Consider the following 26,389-nt stretch of genomic DNA (forward strand, 5'->3'; position numbering starts at 1 on the left):
ATAAAAAAGGAGAAAACCGACCTCAGAAACATGACCAACATCTGTTTGATTAGACTAACAAATAATGGTTGGCCATTTTCAGGTCCTCGCCTAACCTTCAGTCGATGTTTGAGGTCATCGAAACGCTTAGGTTTTATATATCGACTTTCCTTGGACTGATAATCTGTCTCGTATTGAAATTGTTCTTTGGTCAGTTTTGCCTGTTGCAGAATTTCAGGGTCGCTCTTGTTGACTTTAATAGCCACGATCTGTCTGTTTGCTCTGTGAATTGGTTAGAAACAAAACTGAACTTGTTTTGGTTTCTGTCCTAAAATGTTCTCAAAACGTCTCGAAAGGGTTTGGGTTGGTGTCAGGTCAACGTCCGTTATGCCATAAAGTATAATAGGTGAGCGCTGGTATTTATGGGTTTTGGGATCAAAGCAAAGCTACCAGTCATACAGGATCAAAGCAAAGTTACCGCATCACAAGGGATCAAAGTGATTCTAATGTATGCGCAGGCGCACACACACATGTTTGTTTGTGTAATATTGTTCACACTGAATTTGACCGTAGGAAATTTAATATGAGTCAATCAAAGAAAATGTTAGTTTTGAAGAATTTTGAAATTACGAAACTGACAATTACGAGAATTGTTTTTTTTTCTTTTGCATAACATGTCGAGCTTTTCTGTATATAGTCATTTCGTACAAGAAATTGATGAAAATGTTCTATTTTATTTTAACAATCATCAACTTCATATGCAGGTTTCGTACGGGTGCTTGAAATCCTTGAACAATCTTGGATTTTAATATTGTAGTGCTTCTATTTGGGATTTTGTGCTTAAAACGTCTTGAAACTGTATTTCATTCACCACAAATAACTATCTGATTGAATAGTTTTCTTATCAGATAGAGAAATAAAAAGTCTAAAAGCAACATTTCTCTGCCTGGGCTGCCTTGTAGCTCTGCACGTCAGTCTGTTTCAATTTGTGACCCCCCACCCCCTCCCCGAACAGTCGGGGGTGAGTGCACTAACGTGCCTGGAGGCCGTTTTAATGAGTGTTTGCTGGAAAACCAAAAATACAAGAAGGATTTGTACGTTTTCACAATGGGGGAGTTTGCGTAAGTCCTAGTAAATCATTTTCTCGAGTGTGTACGTTACACATGCTAATTTTTAAAATCGTTTTTATTATTTTGCTAGCTAGCAAACTCGCGGGATAAATGATTGAAATGCACTCAGTGTGATGCAATACGGTGCCGCTATTATAACAGTTAGTTATTGCAGGGTAATTTATGGAATATGCTGTGAATTTAACCAAGATTACACAGCAGTAGCAGTAATGCGAGTTACTTCTCCAAAGTGAAAGCTTTAAACGTTAGCCCGATGCTTAACTAGCCAACTCAGGGCTTTCTGATTGAAGGCTAAAAGCGGCGTTGTCACCAAGTAAACAGAATATTGATTATATTTTTGTGTATTGCTGCAGTTTTTTCAAGTATTAACTTGGTGCTTTTGGCAACCTTAGGGGGAAATAATGGTAATATGACTGATCCATATGGACACAAAGAATATAGACTTTTTTGTGCTACCGAAGTTCCGTGGCTTTCATTCAAAATCTGTTTATCGTTAAACAACTTAAACATTATAATGGCTTCAAACTCACATTGAGGCCTGTGGGGCACTATAAGCCACTGAAACAGTAGACAAATGAATATTTCATACCTGAAGGCTGCCTGTTTATTTAAGGGAGATAAACAATACATTATAATTAGAATAGAATAATCCTTTAATTGTCCCACAAGGGGAAATTTGGTTGTAACAGCAGCAAAAAGACACATATACAAACAAACAGTACACAGGACACAGAACAGAAACATACACAATTTTACTTAAATATTTATTTAATTGTATATAATAATATCACAGATGATAGATTAAATAGGTTTTTGATAGATGCTTGTGCATTCTTAAAGTCTTATATGTTGAATTGAACTGAGTATGTCATCTGTTCAAAGCCTCTCCCAGTCAGTGCTGTTCTCTATGCCTGTCTTACTCTACATGATATTTTTTAACATCAGCATGCTAAAGGACTTGTTTGGAAGAGACTGCTATTTTATATGCTAAAATATGTTTTTCTTCTGGGCCAAGTTGGTGAAAACACTTTATTATCCTCTAATAGATTTTGTAAATGCTTGGTGATGGTAGTACCCAAAACTAGCTGCATCAGGTACTTCCCTGTGTATTTGGAGAGGATCAGAAGTCCCAGGAATAAAAAAAGCCCCCAAAACAAAAACGGCAACTAATTATTTATCTGCACAGCCGTACAAGTGGCTGACTGCTAGTTTGGTCCTCTGAGGCCGTGTCCTAGTCAGAGTGTCTCGCTAGATTTCTCTCTCTTCTGTTAATTGAGCGTTTTTTGTTTGTTTTGTTGCAGTTCTGGGTAATAAGTTAAATTAATAAAATAAATATTGTAATTGCATTTCTGTTTGTTCTGTACTTGCTAACTGTCAATTCAGAAGAAAATGTAGCTGCTGTCTTCCTGTTGCTGTTTGCCAACAAACTCAGTTCCTTTGCCCGATAATTTACTTTAAAAAAATGCCTACATGTATATTTATAAGCTGAGTTATTATATAGCTGAATAATTATATCTTTCAATTCATAACTAATAATGTTTTATTTTAAATTTGTGTCTGTGTCTTTTAGCTTCTTCTGCTTTTTATTGTTATCCATCCATTTTCTTCTGCTTATCAAGGACTGGTTTACCCGGGCAGCAGCCTAAGCAGAGAAGCCCACATCTCCCTCTCCCCAGCCACCTCCTCCACTTCTTCTGGGATAACACCAAGACATCCTCAGGCCAGCTGAGAGATATAGCCTCTCCAGAGTGTCCTGGGTCTGCCCTGGGGCCTCTTTCTCCTTTTCTCATCAGCCTCTCTTCAACGTGAAGGAATAGCAGTTCTACTCTGAGCCCCTTTTGAGTAGCTGAACTCCTCAGCCTGTCTTTAAGGGAGAGGCAACACCCTTAGAGAAAGCTCTTTTTTTTTCATCTGTCAGTCCTCTGCTCAGCTGTCCCCAAACTCCTAAACGAGACCCAGAGAAGATTAAACTCCTCCGCTTGATGCTGCAAGTCATTGTTTTTTCTTGTCTTTTTCTCAACATTTTCCGATAATTCTAAAAATATATGTACAACAGTTTGTTTGTACAGTCAGCATTTGTATATATACAGCAGTATTCTCAAACAAGCAATAGTGAACGCACCTGTGTGAGGCAAATTCCACAATCACAGTTCAATCAGTCCCCCCACCCTGACACTTTTTTCCGCTTTAAGTGAGGAAATGGAATTAAATCTGGACACATCTTTATCTTTTTTGGACATATCAACATATCTTTTTAAGGTTAAGAGAATATGGTCATCAGATTGGAGAAGCTGAACAATCAGAGCTGTGATAATGATATTTAAGGTGTGTTGACTGGTTCATAATGTCAGCTCATGTCAGAAAACATCCCATGCTAAAAGTTGCCACTAGCTGCTGGTTGATGGTGAATTTATTGTGTATTTTCCACAGTCTGTACAGATGAAGAGTAGCAGAGCTGGAGATGAGGCAGGAGGAAGTGTTGACTCAATTCAATTTCAGTTTATTTATATAGCGTTAATCACAACAACAGTCACCTCAAGACACTTTATTCTGCAAGGTGGAGGCCCTATTGTAATACAGAGAAAACTAAATGATCAAAACAACCCCTTTTGAGTGAGCACTTGGTGACTGTGGGAAGGAAAAACACCATTTTAACTGGAAGAAACTTCCAGCAGAACCAGGTATAGGGAGGGGCAGCCTCTGAGGACTGGTTGGGGTTGAGGGGAGGGAGAAAGGACAAAGGACACGCTGTGGAAGAGAGCCACTCTATGAGCTGTTCATTCAGTTTGTGGTTTAGCTTGACTCCATGACGTTTCGAACTAATGCTTTGCTCAATTAATGTTGCAATGAATTATGGGTGGATTTTACTGATATTCTATCTTTATGTTGTCACCAAACAGATCTACAGATTTGGGATTAGCTACAGGCTCCTCCACCCCTGCTGGCTCTTCTGTCCTGCCCAGGATGGCGCCCCCGGTGCCCCCTCGTCAGGTCCAGCAGTCCTACCGTCCATCCAACAGCTCCTTCTCCCCTCTTACAGCCTCTATGGGAGCTCCATCTGTGGTGGCTACAGCCTGGGAGGATACAGACACACACCTCACCTTGAAGACGTCCCCCCCAGCAGGTTTGTGCAGCAGGTGGAAGAGATGGAACAGCAAGCACTTACATATTCACATGAGTACATTTTGTTGTTTTGAGAGGTGTACTCAACACAGGACAGTGGCTGCAGGTGCTAATTGTTTTGAGTTAAAGTAATTAAGGCTGCTGTTGTAAAGTTTGATAATAGAATCTGAACCTGGTAATGTTCAGGGCTGCAGTACACGTGTAAAGATGAGTCTGCTTGTATGACATCATATGTGCCTTTGTGTAACTCTGTGGCAAATAAATTGGGTACCATAGCTCCATATGCCATTAGTTACTTTACAAGTGTAAGGAAAAGCAGAAGGACTTGTTTTTGGTTAAGACCAGTTAAAATTATGAATGTCTTTCATTCAGTTTCCTTGCTTGGTTTAGACACTAACTGGGCGAGCGAGGAGGACGACCACGTGGTGGCCAGAGGAGAATATGACTTGACAGCTGCTTCTCAGGAGGAGCTTTCTATGCGAGCTGGAGAGATGCTCAACCTCGCTCCTAAAGGTGATGAGCTTTTTACTGGCTGCGGGACATTTGATTCTGAGTGCTTTGACCCAAAACCTTCTATTTTTGTTTTCCTTATCTTACAACTAACAGATGAGGGCTCTTCTTTTGTGTGAGCGTGCCCCATGTTTACATCTATCACAGTGTTTTCCTCTCCCTCGTGTTTAGAGCTACAGCCCCGTGTGCGTGGCTGGCTCCTGGCCAGTGTGGACGGTGAGACCACATGCTCGTCCCAGCCAACTACGTTAAGATCCTCAGCAAGAGAAGAGACCGCCGGGCCACAGATATGAGAGGCTCGCTCAGGCCCAGCAGGCAAACACGCAGGCACCCCAAACAACCTCGTCTGCACAAATACCCTAATCTGTGCCTCTCCTGCAGCCCATAAACGTACAGCATCTACCCACATCATGTACAGTACTTGAATGATCCATCTCGTCTTTCAGCTCAGTCTCGTCAGATTCATTAGGCTCAGCTGTGTCCCCCTCCTGTGTGCAGTTTCCTCGTTTCCCTCTGTGTGTATTTATAGTAGTGATGGCCAAACAAAGCTTTCTGAAGCATTGAAGCTTGTGTTGAAAAACGATTCATTACTGGAAGCTTTTTAACACAGTCCTCTCTGGTGACATCTGGTGGTCAAAAATATGAAGAGCAGCTTGAATCTACAAAAAAACTGAACTGCTTCATTATGATTGCCCACTCTACACAGTGCAATTCACAATTCACAATTGGACATCACTGATCACGTGACTGTGGCCAAACGAATCAAGCATCGACAGAGTGCTTCTGAAGCGGTGTGTTGGTGTTTTTTGACACACGCGCCGGAGCGTCAGCTTCAAGCGGGCCCTCACTAATTTATAGCATTTGTCCTCTTGTGTGTGTTACTGGTCTGTCTGTGCTCCTCCATGCTGTTTTTCCTGCTTGTCATCCTTTGTGTTTTAACTCCATTCCCTTGTGTCCAGGTTTGTTATTTGGTTCTCAGCTTTCCCAGTTTAGGTTTTCTTAGTTTTGTTTCTCGCCTCCCTCGCCTTTGTTTGTATGTCACTCTCCATGAATAAAGCTCACTCACATCAGCAGTGCCTGCATCTTGGGTCCTCCATTCATATCTCAACACGCAAACCCTGACATTTATGGTGTAGTTACATACTACTAGGAAGTGCTGACAAAATATGAAATTATGATGCTATTTATATAGAGGCACAATACCAACACAGAACAGCGGGGACACAGAACCAAAACCTAAGAACTAACAAAGACACATCAAGAAATCAAAGATTAATAAAACAAAACAGAAAACACTGGGCCATCGACCCAGGACCGTGACATTCAGTTTCTCAAGGAATAATCAAAGCAAACATTTTTTTCTTTTTATGAATAAGAGATTTCCTTTTTTGGGTTACATGATGGTGTAAGTTCCAGCACAGCTCATTTGGTTTGCAGAAGTGCTCCGAGGCCCCTATGAAACATAATTGAAAGAATCTAATAAATTAGAGGGTGCAATAGCTGTAGTATGACTTTTTGTCCTCATGCTGCATGACGACTTTACTTTTTTTTGTTTTTTTGGTGGGAGGAAGTTGACATCTCAGTCCATTGTGACGTGCAGATCTTTGACTGGCTTATGAACTCCGTCAGGAGGAACTCTGCAGGAGAGGGAAACAAGGACAAACAAACCCAGCTTGGTAAAAAGGAACAAGAACAGAAAAAAATCAACATTATTACACATCCCTGATCTGTCATTTACACCACCTGTGGCGCTTGATTTATTGGTCACTAAACGTGGTGTGTGTTTGGTGCGTCACTGGCTGCGTGTTCTGTGTTATTTGTCGGTGGTGGGGTTTGGGCATTGATATTTGAAATCACAGCAGAGAGACTGGATGTGATGTCAGAACCCTCTAAATCTTGTAATTTACAGATATTTAATTCCAAATGATTTGACTGCATCGTTGTGTCTTTCAGTTATGACCCAAACTATCTATCAACTTTGTGAATGAATACACGTCCCCCTGTGACTCATAATTACACCACAGTTCAGATGGCATGAATGAGTCATGAGGTCACACCAACAGTGACAACATCAGCAGTGACATCACTAAAGTTGCCAGGTGAGTCCATAAATAGAACCCGTGACGTGGCGCAGGTACCGCCGTTTGGACAATGCCACGACGCAGGTATAGACGCAAACATGCGAGGTCTTCTCGCCCCGTTCGCAGACGCAGGAGACCCCACAAGGCCTCCGGTGTCCGCAGACGTGGGAGAAGATACCGTGGCAGACATTAGACAATCTCAATAAACATGTAGGATGAACATCAAAACTGTGGTCCAATCAAGTTGTTTTTAGATAAGATATGTTGTTGTTGTTTTGTGCGTGTTTGTTATCAATGTTGTGAAAAAAGTTAAGGTTAGTAAGACATCAAGCACTGATTACTCGTAGAAAAGCACCAATAGGAGACAGAACAGGCTGCATGCTAATTAGAAGGTGTTATTATTCAGTCTGTACATCGAATAGAAGGCACTAACCACAAGGTTATCTTCAATGCATCTCTGTGTTAATGCGAACAAGGTGAGAAGATCCCCACTAACTGCATGTCTTTAGACTGTGGGAGGAAGCCGGAGAGAACATGCAAACTCCACACAAAGACCCCGGCCTGATAGGGTTAGGGTCCTGAGTTCAATACCCTAACCCGGAACTGAACTCAGGAAAGAGGAATGGATGGGTGATGTTCATGTGTGCCCAGGTGTATGATGTGGCTCTTTGCGGTGACACAGTAAAAAATGTGGCTCTTTGTCTGTGACTGGTTGGCTGCCCCAGCCCTGGCCCTTCATGTATTTCAGTAAAGTCTTTTTCCCCCCGTCTCCTCCTCTCGTTTACATGTTTTCCCCATGTGACCCATTCCTTCTGTCACGTGTGTTTCCCCCCCCCAGCCATCAAGTTCTGTTTGTGCTTAGTTATGTCCATGTCTCATCTCCAGTCCCCTTTTCCCTCTGTAACAACTGTTTGCTGAGTGTTATGTCTAAAAGGTATTGCACAATCGCCTCTAGTAGAGGATCAGGTTTGTTTTCCACTGATAATGGATTTTAACATGACTGACCAATGATTGTGGAGCACGTCCATGTAGGATCTTATAAATACAACCAGCAAACTTAAATGTTTTCAAATGTTCAAAACTTAAGATATTGTATTTCTGAAGTATGACGGAAGGAAAAAGTTTGATATTTAAAAAAAATCCAATTTCATGTGATCAAATTTATGTCAAAAAGTTCATATTTCTTCCCTCCTATGTCATGTGTGAGTACTGTACTGTAAATGTCATATATATCAGATGATACTGATAACCTAATGCTAATTGCAATAACTATGCAGAGGTCTCTAGGCCTCGACTTTTATGGAGCATGTGAAGTTTGGGGCAGAGTGGACAAAAAAAAGTTTCTCAGCAGGTTCAACAGGTTGCTACAACACAGGCCGATGAAGTATTGCACTCACTCATCCAAACTGGCAAACATGTAACATACACCCTAAGACTGATCCTGCTCTTTACTCCTTTGCTATGATTTCATTTGATATTATGTAGCCTTGGAGACAGTTTGCATAGATTAGAATGTTAGATTGCTGTGATGTCATCAATGCCCGATGTTTTGTTTTAATGTCTTGTGATAGTTCTAAGTGCATACAAAGTCAGAGTTCAAGTGAGTTTAGTACAATTTTGAACCAGTTTCTGACATGTGGTCAAAATCTTGGCCGACCTTTACCACACCACGTGCTGTGGGTGTGCGTAAATATCTAGGTGAGTAAAGTCTCCTTTACCTGTTAAATTCATCTTAATTTGGGGCTTTTACTTCAGGTGTTTTGATTCAGTAGTAACCAAGTGATCTTTGTACAAACTGCAGACCGCCACACTGATCCCTGGTTCCTCAGGATAGAGGACAGGACGTCAGATGGGCGAATCAAGAGCTCCAAACGCAAAGATTGTGCCACAGAAAGACTGGAAAAAGCTTCCAAAAGAAGCAAGGACAGCAAAAGTCCAACCCCAGGCCTCAGCCATCTTGTCTTGGAGAAGTGTAAGTGAGACATTCAGAGATTTTTTGTTTTACAGTTATTGATCATCTGTAGGCCTGTGTGGAGTTCAGAGGTCTAATTGGTTTTGGTTTTTGCAGCTGCTTTCAGAAAGAAGAGCAGCAAAGGAAAGTCAAGCAGCGATGGAACAAAACAACCACGCAGTAAAAACAGCAAGACATCAAACTCACAGGAGGAGGTCAGCTGCTCCGTCTACGAGTCAGATACACACAGCACATACAAAAGTCACACTAAAGGTAAGAAGTACATAGGTAAGTTCACACCACACCTGCAGTGATAGAGCCTCTTTCCCAAGCTCTCAGAGTTTAGCTGGTATCCATCTGCTAATCACTAGGAAGCTTCTAACAAAGACTGTATGAATGTGTACATTGAGGCAAAGTCAGCTTTCCTACATACAACTAATCACAACCCCTGTGTTAGTTTTGTCTCTCTGTAGAGGACTTTGAAGAAAAATACGAAGAGCAGGATAAGCTGGGTGAAGGAGGCTTTGGGACTGTCTTCTTTGGAAAAAGCAGAGAAGACAATTTCCCAGTATGGCTTCTTATGTGTGCACTTTACAATTCTTCTAGTGGCAATCTTTAATGGATAATGTAAATCTGATTATTTGAACGTATTTTTCATTTGTCTGTCAGGTCATAATGAGACAGCTGGTACATGCAGCCGCTGAAATGCAATCCAAGGGTGTCTTCCATCGAGACATTAAGCCAGACAATATTGTGTTTGACACATCGCCTGATCATCCAGCATTTCTATGTGTCAAATTCATCGATTTTGGCATTGGAGTCCCTTTTAGAGCAGAAGCAGTCACACGAAGAAATGGTAGGTCGTCAGCCTCACCGTTTAAATGTCCTTGCCTGCCCACACGCTTAGTGTCCACATGAATTCCTTACCATGAATAATTACTCTCTGGATTTTAGGGACCAAATCAGCCGCTGTAAACTGGCAGGACTTTAATGCCACCACAGCAGATTGCGTCACAGTTTTGCAGCTGGGTGCGGTGATGGATTGGCTGGTACGTCACATCATCCCTGATGACAACAACACATCTGAGATGCACTCTGACATTTCAGAGGGTAAGCTGAATGTTAATTCTTTAACCTGTCACATTACAAAAACTTGAAAAAATCCCCCAAAGAAACCAAATTCCAAGAAATCCAATCATGGAAATGTTTGCACACACTTGTGATTATGCACAGAGGTCCACCCTACCAGCCAACCTCAGATCTCCACGCATGCACAAATGAATGCACATACATCGACACACATTCTGGTATTGATATTTGACATCACAGTAGAGACGCAAATCTGGCATAGCTCTGAGGTCTTTCAGTCCCATCTCTGGCTAACAGGCCAAAAATTAAGTCTACTAGGAGACGGGGGTGTCGACCATACAAGAGGTAGTGGGGTGAAAAGCCTGTTGCCTCATGCCTGGTGCAGTTGTATGCATGTACTATCTGAGGCAGATGCTCTTTCCAGCTGCTCTTTGCCTTCTCCTCCAGTGTCCTTAGCATTTGAAGAAATATCCAATTAAATGGCTCAGCTGGAAATGGGTTGCCATTTGGATGGTATGGTGTTGTCCTTGAGTGAGCATCTCCAGCCAGGTGTCCCCACTTTGCAGTTATTTATTTGTAAAAAATGTTTGGTATCATGTATGATTTTCGTTCCACTTCTCAAGTGTACACCACTTTGTATTGGTCTTTCACGTGGAATTCCAATAAAATTGATTCATGTTTGTGGCTGTAATGTGACAAAATGTGGAAAAGTTCAAGGGGGCCGAATACTTTTGCAAGCCACTGTATATCAGATGACACTGATAACCTAATGCTAATTGCAATAACTATGCAGAGGTCTCTAGGCCTCGACCTTTATGGAGCATGTGAAGTTTGGGGCAGAGTGGACAAAGAAAAGTTTCTCAGCAGGTTCAACAGGTTGCTACAACACAGGCCGATGAAGTATTGCACTCACTCATCCAAACTGGCAAACATGTAACATACACCCTAAGACTAATCCTGCTTTTTACTCCTTTGCTATGATTTAATTTGATATTATGTAGCCTTGGAGACAGTTTGCATAGATTAGAATGTTAGATTGCTGTGATGTCATCAATGCCCGATGTTTTGTTTTAATGTCTTGTGATAGTTCTAAGTGCAGACAAAGTCAGAGTTCAAGTGAGTTTAGTACAATTTTGAACCAGTTTCTGACATGTGGTCAAAATCTTGGCCGACCTTTACCACACCACGTGCTGTGGGTGTGCGTAAATATCTAGGTGAGTAAAGTCTCCTTTACCTGTTAAATTCATCTTAATTTGGGGCTTTTACTTCAGGTGTTTTGATTCAGTAGTAACCAAGTGATCTTTGTACAAACTGCAGACCGCCACACTGATCCCTGGTTCCTCAGGATAGAGGACAGGACGTCAGATGGGCGAATCAAGAGCTCCAAACGCAAAGATTGTGCCACAGAAAGACTGGAAAAAGCTTCCAAAAGAAGCAAGGACAGCAAAAGTCCAACCCCAGGCCTCAGCCATCTTGTCTTGGAGAAGTGTAAGTGAGACATTCAGAGATTTTTTGTTTTACAGTTATTGATCATCTGTAGGCCTGTGTGGAGTTCAGAGGTCTAATTGGTTTTGGTTTTTGCAGCTGCTTTCAGAAAGAAGAGCAGCAAAGGAAAGTCAAGCAGCGATGGAACAAAACAACCACGCAGTAAAAAGAGCAAGACATCAAGCTCACAGGAGGAGGCCAGCTGCTCCGTCTACGAGTCAGATACACACAGCACATACAAAAGTCACACTAAAGGTAAGAAGTACATAGGTAAGTTCACACCACACCTGCAGTGATAGAGCCTCTTTCCCAAGCTCTCAGAGTTTAGCTGGTATCCATCTGCTAATCACTAGGAAGCTTCTAACAAAGACTGTATGAATGTGTACATTGAGGCAAAGTCAGCTTTCCTACATACAACTAATCACAACCCCTGTGTTAGTTTTGTCTCTCTGTAGAGGACTTTGAAGAAAAATACGAAGAGCAGGATAAGCTGGGTGAAGGAGGCTTTGGGACTGTCTTCTTTGGAAAAAGCAGAGAAGACAATTTCCCAGTATGGCTTCTTATGTGTGCACTTTACAATTCTTCTAGTGGCAATCTTTAATGGATAATGTAAATCTGATTATTTGAACGTATTTTTCATTTGTCTGTCAGGTCATAATGAGACAGCTGGTACATGCAGCCGCTGAAATGCAATCCAAGGGTGTCTTCCATCGAGACATTAAGCCAGACAATATTGTGTTTGACACATCGCCTGATCATCCAGCATTTCTATGTGTCAAATTCATCGATTTTGGCATTGGAGTCCCTTTTAGAGCAGAAGCAGTCACACGAAGAAATGGTAGGTCGTCAGCCTCACTGTTTAAATGTCCTTGCCTGCCCACACGCTTAGTGTCCACATGAATTCCTTACCATGAATAATTACTCTCTGGATTTTAGGGACCAAATCAGCCGCTGTAAACTGGCAGGACTTTAATGCCACCACAGCAGATTGCGTCACAGTTTTGCAGCTGGGTGCGGTGATGGATTGGCTGGTACGTCACATCATCCCTGATGACAACAACACATCTGAGATGCACTCTGACATTTCAGAGGGTAAGCTGAATGTTAATTCTTTAACCTGTCACATTACAAAAACTTGAAAAAATCCCCCAAAGAAACCAAATTCCAAGAAATCCAATCATGGAAATGTTTGCACACACTTGTGATTATGCACAGAGGTCCACCCTACCAGCCAACCTCAGATCTCCACGCATGCACAAATGAATGCACATACATCGACACACATTCTGGTATTGATATTTGACATCAAAGTAGTAAATCTGGCATAGCTCTGAGGTCTTTCAGTCCCATCTCTGGCTAACAGGCCAAAAATTAAGTCTACTAGGAGACGGGGGTGTCGACCATACAAGAGGTAGTGGGGTGAAAAGCCTGTTGCCTCATGCCTGGTGCAGTTGTATGCATGTACTATCTGAGGCAGATGCTCTTTCCAGCTGCTCTTTGCCTTCTCCTCCAGTGTCCTTAGCATTTGAAGAAATATCCAATTAAATGGCTCAGCTGGAAATGGGTTGCCATTTGGATGGTATGGTGTTGTCCTTGAGTGAGCATCTCCAGCCAGGCGTCCCCACTTTGCAGTTATTTATTTGTAAAAAATGTTTGGTATCATGTATGATTTTCGTTCCACTTCTCAAGTGTACACCACTTTGTATTGGTCTTTCACGTGGAATTCCAATAAAATTGATTCATGTTTGTGGCTGTAATGTGACAAAATGTGGAAAAGTTCAAGGGGGCCGAATACTTTTGGAAGCCACTGTATATCAGATGATACTGATAAACTAATGCTAATTGCAATAACTATGCAGAGGTCTCTAGGCCTCGACTTTTATGGAGCATGTGAAGTTTGGGGCAGAGTGGACAAAGAAAAGTTTCTCAGCAGGTTCAACAGGTTGCTACAACACAGGCCGATGAAGTATTGCACTCACTCATCCAAACTGGCAAACATGTAACATACACCCTAAGACTGATCCTGCTTTTTACTCCTTTGCTATGATTTAATTTGATATTATGTAGCCTTGGAGACAGTTTGCATAGATTAGAATGTTAGATTGCTGTGATGTCATCAATGCCCGATGTTTTGTTTTAATGTCTTGTGATAGTTCTAAGTGCAGACAAAGTCAGAGTTCAAGTGAGTTTAGTACAATTTTGAACCAGTTTCTGACATGTGGTCAAAATCTTGGCCGACCTTTACCACACCACGTGCTGTGGGTGTGCGTAAATATCTAGGTGAGTAAAGTCTCCTTTACCTGTTAAATTCATCTTAATTTGGGGCTTTTACTTCAGGTGTTTTGATTCAGTAGTAACCAAGTGATCTTTGTACAAACTGCAGACCGCCACACTGATCCCTGGTTCCTCAGGATAGAGGACAGGACGTCAGATGGGCGAATCAAGAGCTCCAAACGCAAAGATTGTGCCACAGAAAGACTGGAAAAAGCTTCCAAAAGAAGCAAGGACAGCAAAAGTCCAACCCCAGGCCTCAGCCATCTTGTCTTGGAGAAGTGTAAGTGAGACATTCAGAGATTTTTTGTTTTACAGTTATTGATCATCTGTAGGCCTGTGTGGAGTTCAGAGGTCTAATTGGTTTTGGTTTTTGCAGCTGCTTTCAGAAAGAAGAGCAGCAAAGGAAAGTCAAGCAGCGATGGAACAAAACAACCACGCAGTAAAAAGAGCAAGACATCAAGCTCACAGGAGGAGGTCAGCTGCTCCGTCTACGAGTCAGATACACACAGCACATACAAAAGTCACACTAAAGGTAAGAAGTACATAGGTAAGTTCACACCACACCTGCAGTGATAGAGCCTCTTTCCCAAGCTCTCAGAGTTTAGCTGGTATCCATCTGCTAATCACTAGGAAGCTTCTAACAAAGACTGTATGAATGTGTACATTGAGGCAAAGTCAGCTTTCCTACATACAACTAATCACAACCCCTGTGTTAGTTTTGTCTCTCTGTAGAGGACTTTGAAGAAAAATACGAAGAGCAGGATAAGCTGGGTGAAGGAGGCTTTGGGACTGTCTTCTTTGGAAAAAGCAGAGAAGACAATTTCCCAGTATGGCTTCTTATGTGTGCACTTTACAATTCTTCTAGTGGCAATCTTTAATGGATAATGTAAATCTGATTATTTGAACGTATTTTTCATTTGTCTGTCAGGTCATAATGAGACAGCTGGTACATGCAGCCGCTGAAATGCAATCCAAGGGTGTCTTCCATCGAGACATTAAGCCAGACAATATTGTGTTTGACACATCGCCTGATCATCCAGCATTTCTATGTGTCAAATTCATCGATTTTGGCATTGGAGTCCCTTTTAGAGCAGAAGCAGTCACACGAAGAAATGGTAGGTCGTCAGCCTCACTGTTTAAATGTCCTTGCCTGCCCACACGCTTAGTGTCCACATGAATTCCTTACCATGAATAATTACTCTCTGGATTTTAGGGACCAAATCAGCCGCTGTAAACTGGCAGGACTTTAATGCCACCACAGCAGATTGCGTCACAGTTTTGCAGCTGGGTGCGGTGATGGATTGGCTGGTACGTCACATCATCCCTGATGACAACAACACATCTGAGATGCACTCTGACATTTCAGAGGGTAAGCTGAATGTTAATTCTTTAACCTGTCACATTACAAAAACTTGAAAAAATCCCCCAAAGAAACCAAATTCCAAGAAATCCAATCATGGAAATGTTTGCACACACTTGTGATTATGCACAGAGGTCCACCCTACCAGCCAACCTCAGATCTCCACGCATGCACAAATGAATGCACATACATCGACACACATTCTGGTATTGATATTTGACATCAAAGTAGTAAATCTGGCATAGCTCTGAGGTCTTTCAGTCCCATCTCTGGCTAACAGGCCAAAAATTAAGTCTACTAGGAGACGGGGGTGTCGACCATACAAGAGGTAGTGGGGTGAAAAGCCTGTTGCCTCATGCCTGGTGCAGTTGTATGCATGTACTATCTGAGGCAGATGCTCTTTCCAGCTGCTCTTTGCCTTCTCCTCCAGTGTCCTTAGCATTTGAAGAAATATCCAATTAAATGGCTCAGCTGGAAATGGGTTGCCATTTGGATGGTATGGTGTTGTCCTTGAGTGAGCATCTCCAGCCAGGCGTCCCTACTTTGCAGTTATTTATTTGTAAAAAATGTTTGGTATCATGTATGATTTTCGTTCCACTTCTCAAGTGTACACCACTTTGTATTGGTCTTTCACGTGGAATTCCAATAAAATTGATTCATGTTTGTGGCTGTAATGTGACAAAATGTGGAAAAGTTCAAGGGGGCCGAATACTTTTGGAAGCCACTGTATATCAGATGATACTGATAAACTAATGCTAATTGCAATAACTATGCAGAGGTCTCTAGGCCTCGACTTTTATGGAGCATGTGAAGTTTGGGGCAGAGTGGACAAAGAAAAGTTTCTCAGCAGGTTCAACAGGTTGCTACAACACAGGCCGATGAAGTATTGCACTCACTCATCCAAACTGGCAAACATGTAACATACACCCTAAGACTGATCCTGCTTTTTACTCCTTTGCTATGATTTAATTTGATATTATGTAGCCTTGGAGACAGTTTGCATAGATTAGAATGTTAGATTCCTGTGATGTCATCAATGCCCGATGTTTTGTTTTAATGTCTTGTGATAGTTCTAAGTGCAGACAAAGTCAGAGTTCAAGTGAGTTTAGTACAATTTTGAACCAGTTTCTGACATGTGGTCAAAATCTTGGCCGACCTTTACCACACCACGTGCTGTGGGTGTGCGTAAATATCTAGGTGAGTAAAGTCTCCTTTACCTGTTAAATTCATCTTAATTTGGGGCTTTTACTTCAGGTGTTTTGATTCAGTAGTAACCAAGTGATCTTTGTACAAACTGCAGACCGCCACACTGATCCCTGGTTCCTCAGGATAGAGGACAGGACGTCAGATGGGCGAATCAAGAGCTCCAAACGCAAAGATTGTGCCACAGAAAGACTGGAAAAAGCTTCCAAAAGAAGCAAGGACAGCAAAAGTCCAACCCCAGGCCTCAGCCATCTTGTCTTGGAGAAGTGTAAGTGAGACATTCAGAGATTTTTTGTTTTACAGTTATTGATCATCTGTAGGCCTGTGTGGAGTTCAGAGGTCTAATTGGTTTTGGTTTTTGCAGCTGCTTTCAGAAAGAAGAGCAGCAAAGGAAAGTCAAGCAGCGATGGAACAAAACAACCACGCAGTAAAAAGAGCAAGACATCAAGCTCACAGGAGGAGGCCAGCTGCTCCGTCTACGAGTCAGATACACACAGCACATACAAAAGTCACACTAAAGGTAAGAAGTACATAGGTAAGTTCACACCACACCTGCAGTGATAGAGCCTCTTTCCCAAGCTCTCAGAGTTTAGCTGGTATCCATCTGCTAATCACTAGGAAGCTTCTAACAAAGACTGTATGAATGTGTACATTGAGGCAAAGTCAGCTTTCCTACATACAACTAATCACAACCCCTGTGTTAGTTTTGTCTCTCTGTAGAGGACTTTGAAGAAAAATACGAAGAGCAGGATAAGCTGGGTGAAGGAGGCTTTGGGACTGTCTTCTTTGGAAAAAGCAGAGAAGACAATTTCCCAGTATGGCTTCTTATGTGTGCACTTTACAATTCTTCTAGTGGCAATCTTTAATGGATAATGTAAATCTGATTATTTGAACGTATTTTTCATTTGTCTGTCGGGTCATAATGAGACAGCTGGTACATGCAGCCGCTGAAATGCAATCCAAGGGTGTCTTCCATCGAGACATTAAGCCAGACAATATTGTGTTTGACACATCGCCTGATCATCCAGCATTTCTATGTGTCAAATTCATCGATTTTGGCATTGGAGTCCCTTTTAGAGCAGAAGCAGTCACACGAAGAAATGGTAGGTCGTCAGCCTCACTGTTTAAATGTCCTTGCCTGCCCACACGCTTAGTGTCCACATGAATTCCTTACCATGAATAATTACTCTCTGGATTTTAGGGACCAAATCAGCCGCTGTAAACTGGCAGGACTTTAATGCCACCACAGCAGATTGCGTCACAGTTTTGCAGCTGGGTGCGGTGATGGATTGGCTGGTACGTCACATCATCCCTGATGACAACAACACATCTGAGATGCACTCTGACATTTCAGAGGGTAAGCTGAATGTTAATTCTTTAACCTGTCACATTACAAAAACTTGAAAAAATCCCCCAAAGAAACCAAATTCCAAGAAATCCAATCATGGAAATGTTTGCACACACTTGTGATTATGCACAGAGGTCCACCCTACCAGCCAACCTCAGATCTCCACGCATGCACAAATGAATGCACATACATCGACACACATTCTGGTATTGATATTTGACATCAAAGTAGTAAATCTGGCATAGCTCTGAGGTCTTTCAGTCCCATCTCTGGCTAACAGGCCAAAAATTAAGTCTACTAGGAGACGGGGGTGTCGACCATACAAGAGGTAGTGGGGTGAAAAGCCTGTTGCCTCATGCCTGGTGCAGTTGTATGCATGTACTATCTGAGGCAGATGCTCTTTCCAGCTGCTCTTTGCCTTCTCCTCCAGTGTCCTTAGCATTTGAAGAAATATCCAATTAAATGGCTCAGCTGGAAATGGGTTGCCATTTGGATGGTATGGTGTTGTCCTTGAGTGAGCATCTCCAGCCAGGCGTCCCCACTTTGCAGTTATTTATTTGTAAAAAATGTTTGGTATCATGTATGATTTTCGTTCCACTTCTCAAGTGTACACCACTTTGTATTGGTCTTTCACGTGGAATTCCAATAAAATTGATTCATGTTTGTGGCTGTAATGTGACAAAATGTGGAAAAGTTCAAGGGGGCCGAATACTTTTGGAAGCCACTGTATATCAGATGATACTGATAAACTAATGCTAATTGCAATAACTATGCAGAGGTCTCTAGGCCTCGACTTTTATGGAGCATGTGAAGTTTGGGGCAGAGTGGACAAAGAAAAGTTTCTCAGCAGGTTCAACAGGTTGCTACAACACAGGCCGATGAAGTATTGCACTCACTCATCCAAACTGGCAAACATGTAACATACACCCTAAGACTGATCCTGCTTTTTACTCCTTTGCTATGATTTAATTTGATATTATGTAGCCTTGGAGACAGTTTGCATAGATTAGAATGTTAGATTCCTGTGATGTCATCAATGCCCGATGTTTTGTTTTAATGTCTTGTGATAGTTCTAAGTGCAGACAAAGTCAGAGTTCAAGTGAGTTTAGTACAATTTTGAACCAGTTTCTGACATGTGGTCAAAATCTTGGCCGACCTTTACCACACCACGTGCTGTGGGTGTGCGTAAATATCTAGGTGAGTAAAGTCTCCTTTACCTGTTAAATTCATCTTAATTTGGGGCTTTTACTTCAGGTGTTTTGATTCAGTAGTAACCAAGTGATCTTTGTACAAACTGCAGACCGCCACACTGATCCCTGGTTCCTCAGGATAGAGGACAGGACGTCAGATGGGCGAATCAAGAGCTCCAAACGCAAAGATTGTGCCACAGAAAGACTGGAAAAAGCTTCCAAAAGAAGCAAGGACAGCAAAAGTCCAACCCCAGGCCTCAGCCATCTTGTCTTGGAGAAGTGTAAGTGAGACATTCAGAGATTTTTTGTTTTACAGTTATTGATCATCTGTAGGCCTGTGTGGAGTTCAGAGGTCTAATTGGTTTTGGTTTTTGCAGCTGCTTTCAGAAAGAAGAGCAGCAAAGGAAAGTCAAGCAGCGATGGAACAAAACAACCACGCAGTAAAAAGAGCAAGACATCAAGCTCACAGGAGGAGGCCAGCTGCTCCGTCTACGAGTCAGATACACACAGCACATACAAAAGTCACACTAAAGGTAAGAAGTACATAGGTAAGTTCACACCACACCTGCAGTGATAGAGCCTCTTTCCCAAGCTCTCAGAGTTTAGCTGGTATCCATCTGCTAATCACTAGGAAGCTTCTAACAAAGACTGTATGAATGTGTACATTGAGGCAAAGTCAGCTTTCCTACATACAACTAATCACAACCCCTGTGTTAGTTTTGTCTCTCTGTAGAGGACTTTGAAGAAAAATACGAAGAGCAGGATAAGCTGGGTGAAGGAGGCTTTGGGACTGTCTTCTCTGGAAAAAGCAGAGAAGACAATTTCCCAGTATGGCTTCTTATGTGTGCACTTTACAATTCTTCTAGTGGCAATCTTTAATGGATAATGTAAATCTGATTATTTGAACATATTTTTCATTTGTCTGTCAGGTCATAATGAGACAGCTGGTACATGCAGCCGCTGAAATGCAATCCAAGGGTGTCTTCCATCGAGACATTAAGCCAGACAATATTGTGTTTGACACATCGCCTGATCATCCAGCATTTCTATGTGTCAAATTCATCGATTTTGGCATTGGAGTCCCTTTTAGAGCAGAAGCAGTCACACGAAGAAATGGTAGGTCGTCAGCCTCACTGTTTAAATGTCCTTGCCTGCCCACACGCTTAGTGTCCACATGAATTCCTTACCATGAATAATTACTCTCTGGATTTTAGGGACCAAATCAGCCGCTGTAAACTGGCAGGACTTTAATGCCACCACAGCAGATTGCGTCACAGTTTTGCAGCTGGGTGCGGTGATGGATTGGCTGGTACGTCACATCATCCCTGATGACAACAACACATCTGAGATGCACACTGACATTTCAGAGGGTAAGCTGAATGTTAATTCTTTAACCTGTCGCATTACAAAAACTTTAAAAAAATCCCCCAAAGAAACCAAATTCCAAGAAATCCAATCATGGAAATGTTTGCACACACTTGTGATTATGCACAGAGGTCCACCCTACCAGCCAACCTCAGATCTCCACGCATGCACAAATGAATGCACATACATCGACACACATTCTGGTATTGATATTTGACATCACAGTAGAGACGCAAATCTGGCATAGCTCTGAGGTCTTTCAGTCCCATCTCTGGCTAACAGGCCAAAAATTAAGTCTACTAGGAGACGGGGGTGTCGACCATACAAGAGGTAGTGGGGTGAAAAGCCTGTTGCCTCATGCCTGGTGCAGTTGTATGCATGTACTATCTGAGGCAGATGCTCTTTCCAGCTGCTCTTTGCCTTCTCCTCCAGTGTCCTTAGCATTTGAAGAAATATCCAATTAAATGGCTCAGCTGGAAATGGTTTGCCATTTGGATGGTATGGTGTTGTCCTTGAGTGAGCATCTCCAGCCAGGTGTCCCCACTTTGCAGTTATTTATTTGTAAAAAATGTTTGGTATCATGTATGATTTTCGTTCCACTTCTCAAGTGTACACCACTTTGTATTGGTCTTTCACGTGGAATTCCAATAAAATTGATTCATGTTTGTGGCTGTAATGTGACAAAATGTGGAAAAGTTCAAGGGGGCCGAATACTTTTGCAAGCCACTGAATATCAGATGATACTGATAACCTAATGCTAATTGCAATAACTATGCAGAGGTCTCTAGGCCTCCACTTTTATGGAGCATGTGAAGTTTGGGGCAGAGTGGACAAAGAAAAGTTTCTCAGCAGGTTCAACAGGTTGCTACAACACAGGCCGATGAAGTATTGCACTCACTCATCCAAACTGGCAAACATGTAACATACACCCTAAGACTGATCCTGCTTTTTACTCCTTTGCTATGATTTCATTTGATATTATGTAGCCTTGGAGACAGTTTGCATAGATTAGAATGTTAGATTCCTGTGATGTCATCAATGCCCGATGTTTTGTTTTAATGTCTTGTGATAGTTCTAAGTGCATACAAAGACAGAGTTCAAGTGAGTTTAGTACAATTTTGAACCAGTTTCTGACATGTGGTCAAAATCTTGGCCGACCTTTACCACACCACGTGCTGTGGGTGTGCGTAAATATCTAGGTGAGCAAAGTCTCCTTTACCTGTTAAATTCATCTTAATTTGGGGCTTTTACTTCAGGTGTTTTGATTCAGTAGTAACCAAGTGATCTTTGTACAAACTGCAGACCGCCACACTGATCCCTGGTTCCTCAGGATAGAGGACAGGACGTCAGATGGGCGAATCAAGAGCTCCAAACGCAAAGATTGTGCCACAGAAAGACTGGAAAAAGCTTCCAAAAGAAGCAAGGACAGCAAAAGTCCAACCCCAGGCCTCAGCCATCTTGTCTTGGAGAAGTGTAAGTGAGACATTCAGAGATTTTTTGTTTTACAGTTATTGATCATCTGTAGGCCTGTGTGGAGTTCAGAGGTCTAATTGGTTTTGGTTTTTGCAGCTGCTTTCAGAAAGAAGAGCAGCAAAGGAAAGTCAAGCAGCGATGGAACAAAACAACCACGCAGTAAAAAGAGCAAGACATCAAGCTCACAGGAGGAGGCCAGCTGCTCCGTCTACGAGTCAGATACACACAGCACATACAAAAGTCACACTAAAGGTAAGAAGTACATAGGTACTTCTTACCTATGTTATTTATTTGTAAAAAATGTTTGGTATCATGTATGATTTTCGTTCCACTTCTCAAGTGTACACCACTTTGTATTGGTCTTTCACGTGGAATTCCAATAAAATTGATTCATGTTTGTGGCTGTAATGTGACAAAATGTGGAAAAGTTCAAGGGGGCCGAATACTTTTGCAAGCCACTGAATATCAGATGATACTGATAACCTAATGCTAAGTGCAATAACTATGCAGAGGTCTCTAGGCCTCCACTTTTATGGAGCATGTGAAGTTTGGGGCAGAGTGGACAAAGAAAAGTTTCTCAGCAGGTTCAACAGGTTGCTACAACACAGGCCGATGAAGTATTGCACTCACTCATCCAAACTGGCAAACATGTAACATACACCCTAAGACTGATCCTGCCTTTTACTCCTTTGCTATGATTTCATTTGATATTATGTAGCCTTGGAGACAGTTTGCATAGATTAGAATGTTAGATTCCTGTGATGTCATCAATGCCCGATGTTTTGTTTTAATGTCTTGTGATAGTTCTAAGTGCATACAAAGTCAGAGTTCAAGTGAGTTTAGTACAATTTTGAACCAGTTTCTGACATGTGGTCAAAATCTTGGCCGACCTTTACCACACCACGTGCTGTGGGTGTGCGTAAATATCTAGGTGAGCAAAGTCTCCTTTACCTGTTAAATTCATCTTAATTTGGGGCTTTTACTTCAGGTGTTTTGATTCAGTAGTAACCAAGTGATCTTTGTACAAACTGCAGACCGCCACACTGATCCCTGGTTCCTCAGGATAGAGGACAGGACGTCAGATGGGCGAATCAAGAGCTCCAAACGCAAAGATTGTGCCACAGAAAGACTGGAAAAAGCTTCCAAAAGAAGCAAGGACAGCAAAAGTCCAACCCCAGGCCTCAGCCATCTTGTCTTGGAGAAGTGTAAGTGAGACATTCAGAGATTTTTTGTTTTACAGTTATTGATCATCTGTAGGCCTGTGTGGAGTTCAGAGGTCTAATTGGTTTTGGTTTTTGCAGCTGCTTTCAGAAAGAAGAGCAGCAAAGGAAAGTCAAGCAGCGATGGAACAAAACAACCACGCAGTAAAAAGAGCAAGACATCAAGCTCACAGGAGGAGGCCAGCTGCTCCGTCTACGAGTCAGATACACACAGCACATACAAAAGTCACACTAAAGGTAAGAAGTACATAGGTAAGTTCACACCACACCTGCAGTGATAGAGCCTCTTTCCCAAGCCCTCAGAGTTTAGCTGGTATCCATCTGCTAATCACTAGGAAGCTTCTAACAAAGACTGTATGAATGTGTACATTGAGGCAAAGTCAGCTTTCCTACATACAACTAATCACAACCCCTGTGTTAGTTTTGTCTCTCTGTAGAGGACTTTGAAGAAAAATACGAAGAGCAGGATAAGCTGGGTGAAGGAGGCTTTGGGACTGTCTTCTTTGGAAAACGCAGAGAAGACAATTTCCCAGTATGGCTTCTTATGTGTGCACTTTACAATTCTTCTAGTGGCAATCTTTAATGGATAATGTAAATCTGATTATTTGAACGTATTTTTCATTTGTCTGTCAGGTCATAATGAGACAGCTGGTACATGCAGCCGCTGAAATGCAATCCAATGGTGTCTTCCATCGAGACATTAAGCCAGACAATATTGTGTTTGACACATCGCCTGATCATCCAGCATTTCTATGTGTCAAATTCATCGATTTTGGCATTGGAGTCCCTTTTAGAGCAGAAGCAGTCACACGAAGAAATGGTAGGTCGTCAGCCTCACTGTTTAAATGTCCTTGCCTGCCCACACGCTTAGTGTCCACATGAATTCCTTACCATGAATAATTACTCTCTGGATTTTAGGGACCAAATCAGCCGCTGTAAACTGGCAGGACTTTAATGCCACCACAGCAGATTGCGTCACAGTTTTGCAGCTGGGTGCGGTGATGGATTGGCTGGTACGTCACATCATCCCTGATGACAACAACACATCTGAGATGCACACTGACATTTCCGAGGGTAAGCTGAATGTTAATTCTTTAACCTGTCACATTACAAAAACTTGAAAAAATCCCCCAAAGAAACCAAATTCCAAGAAATCCAATCATGGAAATGGTTGCACACACTTGTGATTATGCACAGAGGTCCACCCTACCAGCCAACCTCAGATCTCCACGCATGCACAAATGAATGCACATACATCGACACACATTCTGGTATTGATATTTGACATCACAGTAGAGACGCAAATCTGGCATAGCTCTGAGGTCTTTCAGTCCCATCTCTGGCTAACAGGCCAAAAATTAAGTCTACTAGGAGACGGGGGTGTCGACCATACAAGAGGTAGTGGGGTGAAAAGCCTGTTGCCTCATGCCTGGTGCAGTTGTATGCATGTACTATCTGAGGCAGATGCTCTTTCCAGCTGCTCTTTGCCTTCTCCTCCAGTGTCCTTAGCATTTGAAGAAATATCCAATTAAATGGCTCAGCTGGAAATGGGTTGCCATTTGGATGGTATGGTGTTGTCCTTGAGTGAGCATCTCCAGCCAGGTGTCCCCACTTTGCAGTTATTTATTTGTAAAAAATGTTTGGTATCATGTATGATTTTCGTTCCACTTCTCAAGTGTACACCACTTTGTATTGGTCTTTCACGTGGAATTCCAATAAAACTGATTCATGTTTGTGGCTGTAATGTGACAAAATGTGGAAAAGTTCAAGGGGGCCGAATACTTTTGCAATCCACTGTATATCAGATGACACTGATAACCTAATGCTAATTGCAATAACTATGCAGAGGTCTCTAGGCCTCGACCTTTATGGAGCATGTGAAGTTTGGGGCAGAGTGGACAAAGAAAAGTTTCTCAGCAGGTTTAACAGGTTGCTACAACACAGGCCGATGAAGTATTGCACTCACTCATCCAAACTGGCAAACATGTAACATACACCCTAAGACTGATCCTGCTTTTTACTCCTTTGCTATGATTTAATTTGATATTATGTAGCCTTGGAGACAGTTTGCATAGATTAGAATGTTAGATTGCTGTGATGTCATCAATGCCCGATGTTTTGTTTTAATGTCTTGTGATAGTTCTAAGTGCAGACAAAGTCAGAGTTCAAGTGAGTTTAGTACAATTTTGAACCAGTTTCTGACATGTGGTCAAAATCTTGGCCGACCTTTACCACACCACGTGCTGTGGGTGTGCGTAAATATCTAGGTGAGTAAAGTCTCCTTTACCTGTTAAATTCATCTTAATTTGGGGCTTTTACTTCAGGTGTTTTGATTCAGTAGTAACCAAGTGATCTTTGTACAAACTGCAGACCGCCACACTGATCCCTGGTTCCTCAGGATAGAGGACAGGACGTCAGATGGGCGAATCAAGAGCTCCAAACGCAAAGATTGTGCCACAGAAAGACTGGAAAAAGCTTCCAAAAGAAGCAAGGACAGCAAAAGTCCAACCCCAGGCCTCAGCCATCTTGTCTTGGAGAAGTGTAAGTGAGACATTCAGAGATTTTTTGTTTTACAGTTATTGATCATCTGTAGGCCTGTGTGGAGTTCAGAGGTCTAATTGGTTTTGGTTTTTGCAGCTGCTTTCAGAAAGAAGAGCAGCAAAGGAAAGTCAAGCAGCGATGGAACAAAACAACCACGCAGTAAAAAGAGCAAGACATCAAGCTCACAGGAGGAGGCCAGCTGCTCCGTCTACGAGTCAGATACACACAGCACATACAAAAGTCACACTAAAGGTAAGAAGTACATAGGTAAGTTCACACCACACCTGCAGTGATAGAGCCTCTTTCCCAAGCTCTCAGAGTTTAGCTGGTATCCATCTGCTAATCACTAGGAAGCTTCTAACAAAGACTGTATGAATGTGTACATTGAGGCAAAGTCAGCTTTCCTACATACAACTAATCACAACCCCTGTGTTAGTTTTGTCTCTCTGTAGAGGACTTTGAAGAAAAATACGAAGAGCAGGATAAGCTGGGTGAAGGAGGCTTTGGGACTGTCTTCTTTGGAAAACGCAGAGAAGACAATTTCCCAGTATGGCTTCTTATGTGTGCACTTTACAGTTCTTCTAGTTCCTCCTGTTCTCTTTTTCTAAAACACATTTTCTCTGTAATGCAGGTGGTGATTAAGCATGTTGCTCAGTTTTTAGTCAGCTACCTACCAGTGGTAAGAAATGTTTGTCTTTTTCTGTTGTTTTCCCCCAACATGTACCTCAAGCAGCCTAATGTTTGAACACTGACCTTGATGTTCTGTTTCTCAAGCTTCTTAATGGTAAAATGACCGAGATTCCCAAGGAGGTGGCATTGCTAATAAAAGTGGGGGCAGGACCAGAGGCTACGAGCAGCAATGTGACGCCCGCTTTAAACGACTGGTATGACTTGGAAGAGGAACTCATTATGGTCTTTGAAAGGCCAAAAAAACATAGACTTGGAAGCCTACCTGGCAAACAGAAGAACCTTTGTGCACGAGAGGGAGGTTAAGGTCAGCGAGTGGCAAGATAACATATATGGCAATCTTTAATGGATAATGTAAATCTGATTATTTGAACGTATTT

The 26,389-nt window shown here is 42.1% G+C and overlaps 1 protein-coding gene across 5 annotated transcripts; it reads left to right on the plus strand.

Moving 5' to 3' along the window:
- The first annotated feature begins 993 nt into the window (after window positions 1-993).
- On the plus strand, window positions 994-5,812 carry LOC134640355 (peroxisomal membrane protein PEX13-like). Of its 5 annotated transcripts, none has more exons than XM_065471882.1 (5): window positions 994-1,100; window positions 2,729-3,100; window positions 4,010-4,233; window positions 4,623-4,745; window positions 4,914-5,812. In XM_065471882.1, exons 3-5 carry the CDS (start codon window positions 4,074-4,076, stop codon window positions 5,033-5,035), a joined length of 405 nt encoding a protein of 134 aa, XP_065327954.1. In that variant the 5' UTR covers window positions 994-1,100; window positions 2,729-3,100; window positions 4,010-4,073; the 3' UTR covers window positions 5,036-5,812. The 5 variants fall into 5 exon arrangements, with proteins under 5 accessions (XP_065327954.1, XP_063348160.1, XP_063348161.1 ...); XM_063492090.1 differs by having other exon boundaries at window positions 2,729-3,096; XM_063492091.1 differs by having other exon boundaries at window positions 1,000-1,100; window positions 2,680-3,096.
- The last annotated feature ends 20,577 nt before the right edge of the window (window positions 5,813-26,389 follow it).

The sequence above is a fragment of the Pelmatolapia mariae genome, linkage group LG13 (genome assembly GCF_036321145.2).
Source record: "Pelmatolapia mariae isolate MD_Pm_ZW linkage group LG13, Pm_UMD_F_2, whole genome shotgun sequence".
Lineage (NCBI taxonomy): Eukaryota > Metazoa > Chordata > Actinopteri > Cichliformes > Cichlidae > Pelmatolapia > Pelmatolapia mariae.

What these genes read in the sequence shown, in the direction of transcription:
- LOC134640355 (XM_063492089.1), top strand. An exon ending in GAAGACGTCCCCCCCAGCAG is followed by an intron (nt 4,234 to 4,622) that starts GTTTGTGCAGCA and finishes TGCTTGGTTTAG; the next exon opens with ACACTAACTGGGCGAGCGAG. An exon ending in GCTCAACCTCGCTCCTAAAG is followed by an intron (nt 4,746 to 4,913) that starts GTGATGAGCTTT and finishes CCTCGTGTTTAG; the next exon opens with AGCTACAGCCCCGTGTGCGT.